Here is a 12,995-nt window from a genome sequence, read left to right as displayed (position 1 = left end):
AGTGCTAGTAGTAGTAGTAGTAATAATAATAATAATAATAATAATAATAATAATAATAATAATAATAATAATAATAATAATAATAATAATAATAATAATAACAACAACATCCCCACTTGAGATAGGAAAAGTGACCAGAAGTAGCATGGATCTGGGGCTTTGTCTAAGTTTTTTGAAAGCAGAAAGAGAGGGAAGGGTGAGAAAGAAAGGGGAAAGAAAGCCAAAGAAGAGTTCTGTATAGTACAAAAGGTTTTGTTGAGTGAAGATGCATAAACTGATGTTTGAGAATGGAGCCAGGCTAACAAGGGTTTAAATTCTGGCTTTGAGACTTAGCAGGTCTGGGACTGCAGCACATCACTACATCCCACAGGCTGCTGTGGAGATGAAATGAGACCTGCTGTAGAAAACATGTGGTCCAGGATCTCCGGCACACAGCTGAGGGCTCAATGAGAATCAGAAACAACATAAATAAGAGTGATCCACAGCCACATTATGGACTGTGCCTGGGCTCCTTGCCATTTGCACAGTGTGTCTCAGAGCCATGAGGATGCCTGGCTCGCTGTGGAAAGGCATCTGTGTCAGCAGACTGGTGACAGAGTGGGGATGACATTGGGGCACAGCAGCCCTGGTCAGGGAGTGGTGGCTGAGCTCCTGGGAACATTGTTGGAGGCAAGGGTTCCCAAGGAGATGCCCCTCCTGCAGATGACAAAGCTGTAGAACAGAAGGTTAGGAAGCAAAGGTCATCCACAGCCCTCCCCAGAAATTGCTGGTGCCCCAGGCAGTGGTCACTGTGGAGCTCAGGGTAGACCATTCAACTCTATTCAGTGTATTTGATCTCTCTACTGAAAATAACCTTGACTTTCTTTTTCTTTAATAATATTGCTTTCAGTGCACCACTATTAGAAATGCAAAGGAAGCGCAAGGTCGTGAGTTCGGTTCCCGGTACCGGAGAAAAAACAAAAACAAACAAACAAAAAAAAGAAATGCAAAGGGCAGACGAAGCCCTGTATGCAACTGCTCAGTAATTATAACAGCAGCCTGTGGGGCCAACCAGCTTGTTGGGTGGAACACCACGCTAAGGGCTTCTCAACCATCCCAGTGGCAGGGAGCCTTATCACCATTTGAGACAGAGGAAACCAAGACTTCTTTGAGAGGCTGGGAACTCTACCTTGCCCAAGAATATACAGACAGTAAAATAGAGTGGATTCAAACTCAAGTCAGCCCAAATTCCACAGTCTGTGCTTCTGACTTTCAGGTTTTCATAGGGATTGGGATCACTAAAAGTTGTTTTCTGAAAGCTGAGTTGTCACAAAACATATCACAATGCATGGGACACAAGAACACAGAGAGGTCGAAGGAACTGGGATGAGAGAAACAAAAGTTATTAGATCCTAACAGAGAGATCCAAAGGAGAATAAGAAAGGGAGAGAGGGAGGGAAGGAGGGAGGACGAACGAAGATGTTGAATACTCTGACAGAGGTACAAGACTGAATCAAAGAGAGAGTGAATCCCAGAAATAAATGGAGCATTGTGACATAATATGAATGTTTCACAGCCACCGCATTGGCTCCCAGTGTGACCAAGGTTAGCTGCCACCACTTTATCATGCCTCGTCTGGGTCCTCCTGACTCTTCGTGGTGAGGAGCCACTTGAGCACAAGGACACAGCCACTCCATCATTTGGCGAGGGCACCACTTCCGATAGAGCAGATGGTAATAAATGCAAGGTAGATTAAATAATCCACTAAATGAATAAATGAATGAATAAATGCCAAGGTCTTGAAGGGAAACCATTACAGTCTCTTATGAAGCATTAACTATGGAAACAGAGACAAATTCATGTTCAAACTATCAGTGAAATTCCACATGCTCATGGTCTTTCGAGATGATTCCTTGCCTGTGAGGCCAGAAATTCACAATGCGCACCTTTTCTTTGTTTGCACTGCTGATCCTGGAGGCATCGAGCGCATTTCCTTGGGTAGGGGTTGGGGAAAGTCCAAGTGGAAGAGGAGGCCCACAGTGTCCAGAAGTCTTGTGGGAGCAAGTGCCTGACACACACTGGTGCCCATCCATGCAGCCTCTGGCTCCAGCCTCAGACCACTGTGGCTTCATCACTGTGGCCGATCCTGCCCCTAGTCTGGCCCAGGCTGTCAAGGAAACTCCCTGGCACCTTCTCCTTGTGCACTTACAAGAAATGGCTACTAGGTGTCCTTTTGGCCTGTCTTTAGAAGACGGCAGGCAGAGTGATGCTTCCTGTGTACAGAGGAGGCCACAGCTTACAGGAACAGACAAGAACCCATCGGCACTGGTAACAAGCATTTGGAATGAAACTTGGGCACCAGCTGGTGGGAACTGGCAAGGACAACACAGAGCCCATAAATTCCACTGGTTCTTCTGAGATCACCAATTTTTCATAACCCCACAAAGGAGGCCCAGGAGAAAAGGAGTCAGGTGCCCTCCTGCCCCCATGAGCCCCTTTAAAGCAAGAATGGAGCATCTGCAGAGGCGCGGTTGGCATCTTGCAAACCACAGCTCCAAACTTGTGACACCTGGTCTCTTCCCTCCCTCTGAGTGGGAAGTGGGAAGCACAGGTTCACCCCGAGACGGCAGAAATAAAGAAAAGATTCCCGGGAGGAAGTGGCACCTTCTTCAGATCCAAGCGTTGTATCTTTCCATGTCAGAGGCAGGAGCAAGGAAGTGACTGAGGAATAAGGTCTTTTGTAAGGAAACAGCCGCTGTGACTGCTTCAAGTCAGCCGCTTAGGACGCCACCTGGGGGAACACACCTCACCTCAGCGGCACTGGTTGCATCTAGCCCTCATGCAAATGAAAACTCTACTCATGCGAGAACTCACTTCTGGAAAGTTCAGAAAGAAAGATAGTAGTGTTCAGAAAAGAAAAGGTAAAGTAAAGCCCTCAAGTTGATGCGAATGCCCATCGCAACACCCAGGGTTTGTAGAATTATTTCCCAAAGCATGTCCTAACATCACTGTGAACTGCCCAGAGGGTCCTAGGGTCCAGAGTGCCCCAGCTTATCTGTGAGTGGGCTACCCCAGCATGTCAGCTGAAGAAGTACAACTATGTAGGAACCCCTCTGACATTTAGCCCAGGTGGGGACTCCTCTACACACTGCCTCTCCTTCTGGTTATTTCCTTTGCTTGCTCACTTATTCGTGTATTCATTCATTCACCTATCAAACACTCCAGGAACATCAACAGAGTGCCTGGCATGTGCTCAGTGCCTTCTCGTGTGTTTATTCAGTGGCTTTTGGTAAAGAGCACTTTCCCACAGACAGTCACCCAGTGCTGGCACCCAGCGCTGCTCCATCAGCACCCATAAGAGTAGAACCAGAATACAGACCAATCATCTCAGGAACCTATAACATAAACCCTAACCCAGCCCGGGATTTCAAGTGGTTGGGTGCTCCATGGTCCCCTTCGCCGTGAAATCAAGACAGATTTTCATGGGAAATCTACATGAGGGGAGAGCACAGTTCTGAAGACAGATCGTGCAATAAAAAGCGCTCTCTTTTTGCCCTGTGGAACAAGAACTCTCCCCTCATCAGGCTTCTAACAGTAACATTCGGCTGGAAGGTGCAGGCTCTTAATGAAGAAAAATGAAGGTAAAGCTGACTGTTAACTGGTAAGGAAAGAAAGAGGCCTGGCAGAGACATGCAAACGAGGGGCGTGACCCAGGTCCGGCCAAGGGGGTGAGTACGCACCTTACCAGGAAGCCAGACAGCTGTCAGATGACAGCAAGTAACATGACCAAGCTCAACATCACCAGGGCAATGGGCTTCAGCAAATGGTCCAGCAGATCCTTTGCAGTTTGGCAGCCAGGACTGTAGGAGCAGACCTTGCCTGACAGGGCATTTGGGGGAGCAGCGAGGGAGCTTTCAGGAAAGCAGAAAACTGCATTGGGCTTGGAGATGCATGGCCACCCATCTGTTTATTTCCTACTTAGCAAATAGCAGGGATTTAGTGCCTGGTCTGTACTAGGACCTGAGCAAAAGCAGATCAAGTCTGTGCGCTCACAGAGCTTACGGAGGAAGTGAATAATTACACACCCACAAATGATGCCTCTGTCGGAAGGGCACAAACAACCTTCATACACGATGGGGAGTTGACCCCTGAGAATAAGTAGAATTTAAGGCAAAGGAAGCAAGAGTAGAGTCCTGGGCGGAGGGGGAAAGAGGACTGGAAGGAGGCTGGGGAGGCTAGTGTGGAGGCAGCAAGGGCAGGAGCCCCAGAAGTAGCTGGGGCCCTGGAAAGGCTTTGTCTCTAAACCCCCTCCCCCAGCAGCAGGGAGCAACACAATCAGCTGTGTTCTAAGATCTGAGTGGAGGGGCTCTGGCAGGAGCATGAGCAGGAGCAGGAGCAGGAGCAGGAGGCTGCCTAGGGATTTAGGTGATGAAATCAGTTGAAGTCAGGATGGGTGTATGGTACAGTATGGGGGGTACAGAGGGCCCAGGCAGATTTCAATGCCAGTAAAAGTGAGGCTCCCTGGAGCTGGGGGCGCTGCATTCCAGAAGCAAATGGAGCAGAAAGTAATCAGATACAGTAAGGGCTTTTGTTATATGGGCCCCAGGCTGATTCTCTTTCCTCAGTCCTTTCATAAGCAGTGTAGTGGGTCTTGTAGGAAACAGCAGAAAGAGCCCTGGATTTCGAGTCTGGAGACCTGGGCCCAGGTCCAGCTGTGGGAAGCAGGGAATCACTCCCCACACCCAGCTCCGGTGTCCTGCTCAGTGGCACAGAGACCAGCTACAACACCCGTGCCATGAGCTGAAGGCAGGGGCAGAGTGGGACGGTGAGAGAATGTGCTGGAAATTATAAATCATCTCCCAGACTTGGGTTGTGCCGTTTAAGACTCAGCCTGAGGGCCCGGCCTGCTCAGCTGTCACCTGGCTCTGCTACCTTTTCTGGGATGGAAAGATGACTTGGAAAGGTGGACTTTGCAGTCAGCATGAAGGGCTTAGGGACAGGAGTACTCAGCTTTCACTGCCCTGTGCCTTGGTGATGAAAGGCAGAGCTTGCCCTGTGGGTTTTAAATCTCTGATCCTGTTGTAGTTGTCCCAGCTACAAAACCTACCGGAAGGTCAGGATGTGCCACGGCTGGCAGGGAGTTGATTTTTCCCCACCTTTTAGCTATAGCCTTGTTTGAAGACCCACTGTTTTAGAGTACATCTGTGCCCTTGCAACCAGCAGCCAGAGTTTTAATATATTCTGTTGGAAAATCAGAACGTGGTGGTGCTATCTATGCTTAGGAGAAAGTCTACTGTCAAGAGGATATAGACAGCGCCTCTCCCAGGGTTCAAATATTTTTCCATCCTAAGTCTTCATTTCCTTACCTGTTAAATAGTACCAATCCCTCGCAGGGCTGGGGGGGATTCAATATGATAATACACAGAAGACAAATATCGATGGCTGTTGTGTGTGCATGTGTGTTCACGCATATGTGCATGGATGCAAGAAAGTGTTCATTTGTTACTTCATTCATTCTGCTGATGTTACCAGGCCCTGTGCTATACCCTAGAAATGAAGAGATGAATGAGAACTTTGCGCTTGGGGAACCCCTAGTCTTCAGATAGATGCTGAAGAGCAGACAGACCACCCTGGTATTGCAGTAACGGGTTTTATGGGGGCCAAATGGACAACAGAGTAATACAGCTAACTGCACATGGGGACACAGGGACATGTACACAGAGGGGCTGTGGGGGTGCTTCCTGGGGAGGAGAGGATAGAGGCCAGCCCAGAAGGGGCCCAGGGAAGAGGGGGATTCCAGGAAGAAATGACAGCCAACTGGAGTGCACCTAACATGTTCCAGGGACTTCAGGGAGCTTGAGGGTGCCGGGACAGGTATGTACTGCAGAGGGAACCCACGTCCTGCCCGTCCAGTTTCCCAGGGCAAATGACACCAGAGATAACTTACCATAAAACATAAAACTGTCGGCATGAGATTTAGCATACTGGATAATGAAATCATCATATATTTGTCTATCATATTCCCTAACCATTCTGCAAACCTCAAGTATTTCCTAGATTTGGAAGTCATGGCAGTCCTGGCCAAGATGGGGCTTACCTGTGAGCAAGTGGGGACAGGACAGTGCTAGACACAGAGGACAGGGGTGAAGTGAATCCTGAGAGCTAAGTCATCCAAACAACAAGATCAAAAGGAGGTGCCTCAGTTGAGGATTAAAAGAGGTTTCAGGGGTGAGCTGCAAAACTGTGCCTTGACTGGCAGGCTCTGGCTGAGGGGGAGATGCTGGAGTTTAACAAGCCCAGGAACTTGTTCGTCTGCTGCCTGCTTTGTAAAATGCCTAGGTGACAGTCACTACAAGCTGGGGAGTTCCTGGTTGTTCTGGAACAAGACTCTGCTAAGGGTTGCAAACTCAACTGCTGGCCGACTGAACTGAAAATGGACCTTTGAACCTGTTGGATGGGGGAAGTGCCACAGATCCAAAGGTCCACACCACCACAGCTCAATTTGCTCTATAAATGGGAATAAGCGCTAACACCAACCTCACGTAGCTGCTGTAAAGTGTAAACCAGCTCCTGTTGTTAACAGTGAGTGGACATAGGTAACACGGTTGCACAGTTGGGAAGCGGCTGAGCTGGATTTGAACCCAGGGGGTGGGGGTGTGTCTCCAGGCAGGCTGTTCTGTGGCTCTCCCAGGAGCTGGGGGAAGCCTGGGGTGGTGGGTGAAGAGCTTCTCTTAACTGCTCTGCTCAGGGGCCTGCAGAGCATGACAGGGCACACAGATTGATGGCAGAATAAGAAACTCTTCTACAAGCTCAAGTGATATGCATGAGAAATAGTGACATGCAGATCTTGAGAGCCATGTTAATTCCTGTGATGTGTGACACTGATACTTATTTGTACCATAAATGCATAGTATGCTGCCGGGGATGCAAATTAGATGAAGTTGTTTTGGGAACACCAGGTAGCACTGCATGGTGCTTCTGCAGAAAATGGTCACGTGCCAAAAATACTTGTGTCATGGGGGAAAATAAAGGATGTAAGCACGTGGCCTCTCTCCACAGGCTGGCACGCGTAAGATTTGTTGATCAGCATAATAGCTCGCGTCGCTGTGCTCCGGCTCTGGGGGAATCGTCTGGAGATGCAGCCTGCCTCTCCTGCTGGGACAGAGTCTAGGCCATTAGTGGACCAACTGCCTCTGAGAGCTGCTAATCCTAAATGCAAAGTCATTAATCTTCTGAAGTGCAGCATGGATATGGGCCACAATTGGTGAGTTCTGGACCCACCTACCCAGCGGTGCACTTGCCAGCTCCAGTGCCGGCCACATGGTGCTTATGCCATCATTCATTTGACCTCATCTGTCACATCCTCCCTTACTAAAATATAAGCTCCAAAATATAAGCCACTTGGTCACAGCTGTGTCCCCAGCCCCTGGTAGGGAATCAGTAAATACGGACGGAATGGAACAAATGATGACATGAATGGTAACCCAAGCAACCTGAAGCTGTGGCAGCTTCACCTCTGACCCTCTCACCACCCAAGGAGGGGTGGCCTTTCCTGCCTGTTCTCTGTGTTTTGGGAACCTCCTAGGGACTAGCTGCTGTGTTCCGCCACCCTGGGCTGTCTTACCTGGCTTGCTGTGTGGCCTCTCACTGGAAGTGAGCCCTTTGCTAGCCCAGCTGTATCTTTTTATCATGTATGCCCAGAGAGGAACAATGGGAGATCACTGTGCACGTCTTCTAAGACAGAGCCGTCACCCCAGGAGTGTCTGGAAAGGCTGCTGTCATCATCACTCCGGGCCAGCATGCCTTCTGCCAAGCCACTCTCGTGCCAGTGAGAGTGACTGATTTATCCCAGTGGGTCTGGTTACTAGCAGTGTCAGTGGGCCCTTTGTACCCTTAGCAGCACATTTGACTTCTCGCTCTAGCTGGCTGGGGCTCCCAGCAGTGATCTAGTTTGGGGGGCCTCTTTCACTAAGTACATGATTATGAAGGGGGTGGCGACCTCACAGGGCACAAACTGGGTGGGCTTCTCACGTCCCGCTGCAATCTGGACTCCAAGGAATGAATTTTATGGCCTTCTTTGGACAATTCAAAATCACAACACTGGTACAAACCGGTGAGGAACAGGGGTCAGACATGACATTAGGTTATTAAATTAGTGTCTTTTCAGAACTGGCACCAGTTCTTGCAATTCCTCATGGACTCATGGTACAATTAACAGTCTGCAGCTGGCACTGCTTTTGTTCCCAGGGCAGTGCCGTCAGGAGAGACGTGTGGGACACTTTCACGTGTGTGGAAATGAAGCCAGGAGGGGTGAGACGGCAGAGCCGGGAGAGAGTAAGACAGTGATCTGGGCACCGGCTGTGATTCTCAAGCACAATTCTCCAGCATCCATAGCAGGTGCCCCTCATTCTACAGGTGCTCAGGAAAGAAACGGCTGGCATTAGGAGGTGCTGCAGGGAGACCCGGAAGGCTGTGTCTGCTGTGCAGAGAGTGCTCAGTGCCCGGAGAGAGGCACCTGGTCACCCACTTTGCTCTGTCCCAGCTTCCTGGGCAAGGATCCCCCCGCTTTGCTCCTGCTCATTCCTGAAGCCCCGTGTACTTTGATAGACCAGAGCACAGAGTCATGTGCATCGGGAAACACCACTCGTAGCTCACCGGGGGCAGCTGTGACAGTGAGCAGATTTGGGGGTTGCTGGGTCACTTTCAGCTATGCTGTCATTTTCCCTGCCTTGAATGGACATTGCTGGAGACGGAAACAATCAGGGGCAGACTTTTCATTCTGCATCGTTTGTGGCTATTTGATCACAAAAGCTGGATTCCTTTCTTTTAAAAATGATAGTGAGCTCTCCACTGCATTCTGAAGTAGGACTTTTATCATTATGGTTTGTGTCTAGATGTCCCCTTGAAAGCCTCATGAGATCATAGGGTTTTTCCAGAGGTGGCTGAATCTAGAGTGTGTGATGCTGGATTATAGGTGTGTGATTAGTAAATCAGTCCACTGATTGGTTTGGCATAGTTCTGGCTAGGATTGAGGGTGTGAGTGCTACACCAGCAGCATACAATATAAGGGACAGAAAGAGGCTTGTCCCTTCTCTCTTTCTTATTGCTTTTGCTGTCTCCTGCTGCCATGAACTGTTGCCCTCTTCCACATGCCATCCTGCCTTGGAGCCAGCCAGTTATGGACTGAAACCTCTACAGACTGTGAGCTAAATAAACCTTTCCCCCTTTAACTTTGGGTGTCAGGTTTTCGTCTCAGCAACGAGAGAAAAACAACTAAGATGGTTATTAAGAGGGGCTCATATTTCTTTCTGGAGGAGAAGTGCATTTTTCATCTTCAGTGTAAGGACAGAGTGAACCTAAAAAAACATACTCTGGAGGTGGCTTTTTAAAGGTGCCTGTCCCAGGCAAAGGGAGTCAACTTCAGAAGCCCTTTATTGCCTCAAGATGCTCATAAGTGGCCCAAAAGTGTTCAAGAGAGCTCTGTGGATGATTTAGCATCCTCCCTCCCTTTCTTGTGTTTCTCCATCTGCAGACATTTATATTTATTTATACATCAGGTCCTATATAAACCACTGAGATCCTGTCAATAAAACCCGGCTGCATTTTTTTAAAGCAAATCTGGTCGTAGGTTAAGTGCAAGGCTGGTGAGGGCCAATCTTTCAAAACAAGTACTATTCTGCCTCAATTCAAGTCCTCCAGCACGCAGTCCTGAGGGTCTCCATGCCTTGTACCCAGTCCCACCTCAATGCCCCATTATTCTGACCATGAGTGGAGGAGGTGTCTTTTACCTCTCAGCTGCTGGAAGCAGGAGGCACTGCTGTCTGGCTCCAGGGGGTGCCGCAGGACCCCGTTGCTGGGCTTGGGCCTCTCATATTCTCTTTCCGGGAGCATGGCCTGCTCGCTCTCCATGGCGGGGTCTGAGTGTGGAGGCAGGGACTGTGGGAACCCGAACATCAAGAGGGAAGAGAAGAATAGTAAGGCACCGCAGAGCAGAAAGCCGCCCCACCAGGCTCCGATCCAGCGGGGGTCGTCCGGAGTGATGTCCAGGTTACCTGCAGGGGGAAAGAGCACACCTCAGTGGGATGGGACATGGCGCATGCGGGCTATGGGGATTTGCTGAGGACTTGAATCTGCTGCATGGAGAATTCAAGGGCTCCAGGAACGGACTGGGCTGGGAGGACCGGGCATCAGGCTAGGAAACCTATCTGTTCTACATCAGCGCTCCTGTTTCTTCCAGAGCCAGAGACTAAGCACGTTCCTGCTTTAATTTTCCTGTCTACCCTGGGTTTATATCAGTCTAAACAAAAACAGTTTGAAGCCAGACAGCCTCTGAATTTAGGCTGGAATTGTCTGGCTTAGCAGCGCTGTCAAGGTGTGTTTGTGAAAACACAAGGAAACATTTATTGTTCAAGGGTAGATTTTTTACTAGGCACAGTCACTCTCATCTCCCCCAAAGAAGCTAATCTGAAATCGCATTCAACATCCACTCTCTCTGCCTTAAATCAGGCTCACTGTGTAAAAGGACAGGCACAAAACAGAGGTCAAGAATATGAAGCTGGACCCGATAAACACCGAGGCTGCCTGGGTTGAAATCCTGTCCCCTTCTCTCTGTGGGACTTTAGGTCAGTGTTTGAGTTGTTGATGCCTCTGGTTACTGATCTGTACAACGCTGACAAGGAGGACAGTGGTCCTTGAGAAGATCACATGAACCACCCCAGACATAAGGCATTCAGACTAGCTCCTAGCACATGCTTGAGCTCTCAGTAGAGGTAGCTTGCTATTTATGGCTGCAGCCCTCTATTTTCAAGCTAGTTCAAAACTTGTTGGCGGTGTGTGGCTTGGCATCAGCCCTCTTTCAGAAAGTTTTGCAGCCAACTCGTGCACTTACGGGCACTATGTATGTGGTTTGCTAGCTTGTACTCTTACGTCTTGGATTTGCCAGCTGAAGTCATGGCAACATAACCTACAGCTTACTCCTTGATATTTTCCCTTCTTTGTCTATGCAGCTTCCCTGCAAAGCAGCATTCCCGGATGAGCTGCTTAGAAATGGCTCTCTGATGATAAATGATACTCCTAGAGCCCAGAAGGAGATTCTTGGAGACCTGGGAAATAGCGTATGAGCTAAGACCAACAGTGCTGTGGGCCTAGACCAGATGGATGGACAGCTCTGGGGGGAGGAATGACTGCAGACACCAGATGAATGCTTCCCCATTTATAAAATGCTCTCCCTGAACACTCTTCAGCCAGCATTAATGATAATGCCACCATCATTTATGGAGGGCTTCCCTCTGCTCCAGGCAATATGCAGAGCACGTGCTTAGCTGTCACAGTCCAGGCTCCCTTCAGCATTACAAAGTAAGGGCTATTATCCCTATTTTGCATAGATGAGGAAACAGAGGTTAAGTTCTTTGCTCAGATTCACAGAACTGAAGGTGGAGGACCAGCACAGCAAGGCCCACACACCCAGCTGCACCTTCGCTCTTGATCATTTGGATTTGCTGTGCTCCCTGTATACCCTGGGTAATGATGAATGTGTGCTTTAGGCAAGGGACCTAAGATGAGAAGCTCTTCTAGAAGGTGGCAAGTTGGCTTTGGAACATGGATCTGTCCTGGAGACCCTGACACAAGCACACACCATGGTACTGTGAAGGACCAGGTGCTTTAGTGTAGCTGGGGAAAAGTGTGTGTGAGCCTCAGAGGGTGTGGGACTGAATCTCAGCTCTGCCCTTGACCAGCCTTACCACTCCCTGAGCCTTGGTGTCATCATTTGCAAAATAAAGATGCCATCCCCTCCAAGCCACTGCAAGGAGGAGAGATAGTGAACCAGAATCCCAGCTCATAGTAGGTTTTTCATTTATGGCAGCTCTTGTTATTTTTATGATTTTACGTACATCAACAGGAATTTCTATGGATTTTTTTTAAAAACAGGGTCTTTAAAAAAAAAAACAACAACAACAGGGTCTTTAAATGCTGAGGAGAAACTCCTCAGTGCTGGTTTTTCTAAGCAATGGATGGTTCTTTCAAACATGAGAAAACACATGGTGATCTTGACAGCATCTTTATGCAAATGAAGGATAAGAGAAGGAAGAAAAATTGCCTTAGGTAACTTCGCAGGAGTGTTTTCACTCATCACTTACTGTGTTTCTTTACCTGATACCAAGCAATGAATGGAAACAAAAGCCAGCAGAAGGCAGCTCAGCATTTCCCTCCATTGTCTACGGGCTCCATAAAGGCGGACAGATGTGAGTGGGTGAAGGGAGAGAAATCCTAGCAGTTGGAGGAACAAAATTAGTACCGTGTAGAAAGTCACAGGCAGTTAGTGACTGCTGTACGTGTGAGTAAACATCCCAGGGAGAGGGGTGTGGTGAGGAAGGCAGCTGTTGTTTATGCAAAGGTGTCAGCGCGCTCCCCGGAGGTATATGTATGTGTGTGGCAAGCTGATGCTGCAAGCCAGGGAAGGATGTGTCACCTGGGTCAGACCCAAGAGACACCTGACACTTGAGCAGGACGAGGGGAAGGGGCCTGCAGGAAGGGGAGCTGAAGGTAGGATTCTGCAGATCCAGGAAAACCGTAGTTGGCTGCGTGGGAAGATACTGATTTTTTCTCCCCTCCATTTCAGTGCTCCTGAGCAGTGTGGCAGTGTGGTAGGGAGAAAACTGCTGAGGAGAAACTCCTCAGGGCTGGAATGCACTACCTCAGGAGCAGGGAGGCCAAGTCAGTCTGAGACACTTCTTTTTTCTACACATCTATGAGAGATAGTATTTTTATGAGGTATTTCATATTTTTATGATAGTATTTCAGCTAGTTACAGTGAAAATCACCCTCTACTTGGCTGGCAATGTGAATACTCAGTGCAGAATCTTCTGGAAAGACTGACATTGGGAGAGAGTTCTCCATGTGGGTTGGCAAAGAATGGTGTGGTAGAGGTCACCAACGTCAGCATTTGGGTTCTCTCTTCTGGGGACACACGGGATGGGACTACACCTCCCTCCCTTTGGGGAGTTGAGTGTGGCCAT

At 48.9% G+C, this 12,995-nt stretch overlaps 1 protein-coding gene across 1 annotated transcript in view; it reads right to left on the bottom strand.

Moving 5' to 3' along the window:
* Positions 1–12,995, bottom strand: part of Slco3a1 (solute carrier organic anion transporter family, member 3A1) — a gene marked incomplete at its 5' end in the record, with an annotated part of 296,905 nt that overhangs the window by 48,555 nt on the left and 235,355 nt on the right. Inside the window, 1 exon segment of the mRNA XM_005381597.2 lies at positions 9,768–10,031. Coding sequence (XP_005381654.1) covers positions 9,768–10,031 — 264 coding nt within the window.

Source organism: Chinchilla lanigera, unplaced genomic scaffold (assembly GCF_000276665.1).
Source record: "Chinchilla lanigera isolate Chin_1 unplaced genomic scaffold, ChiLan1.0 scaffold00015, whole genome shotgun sequence".
Classification (NCBI taxonomy): domain Eukaryota; kingdom Metazoa; phylum Chordata; class Mammalia; order Rodentia; family Chinchillidae; genus Chinchilla; species Chinchilla lanigera.
This window is presented reverse-complemented; position numbering and strand designations above follow the sequence as displayed.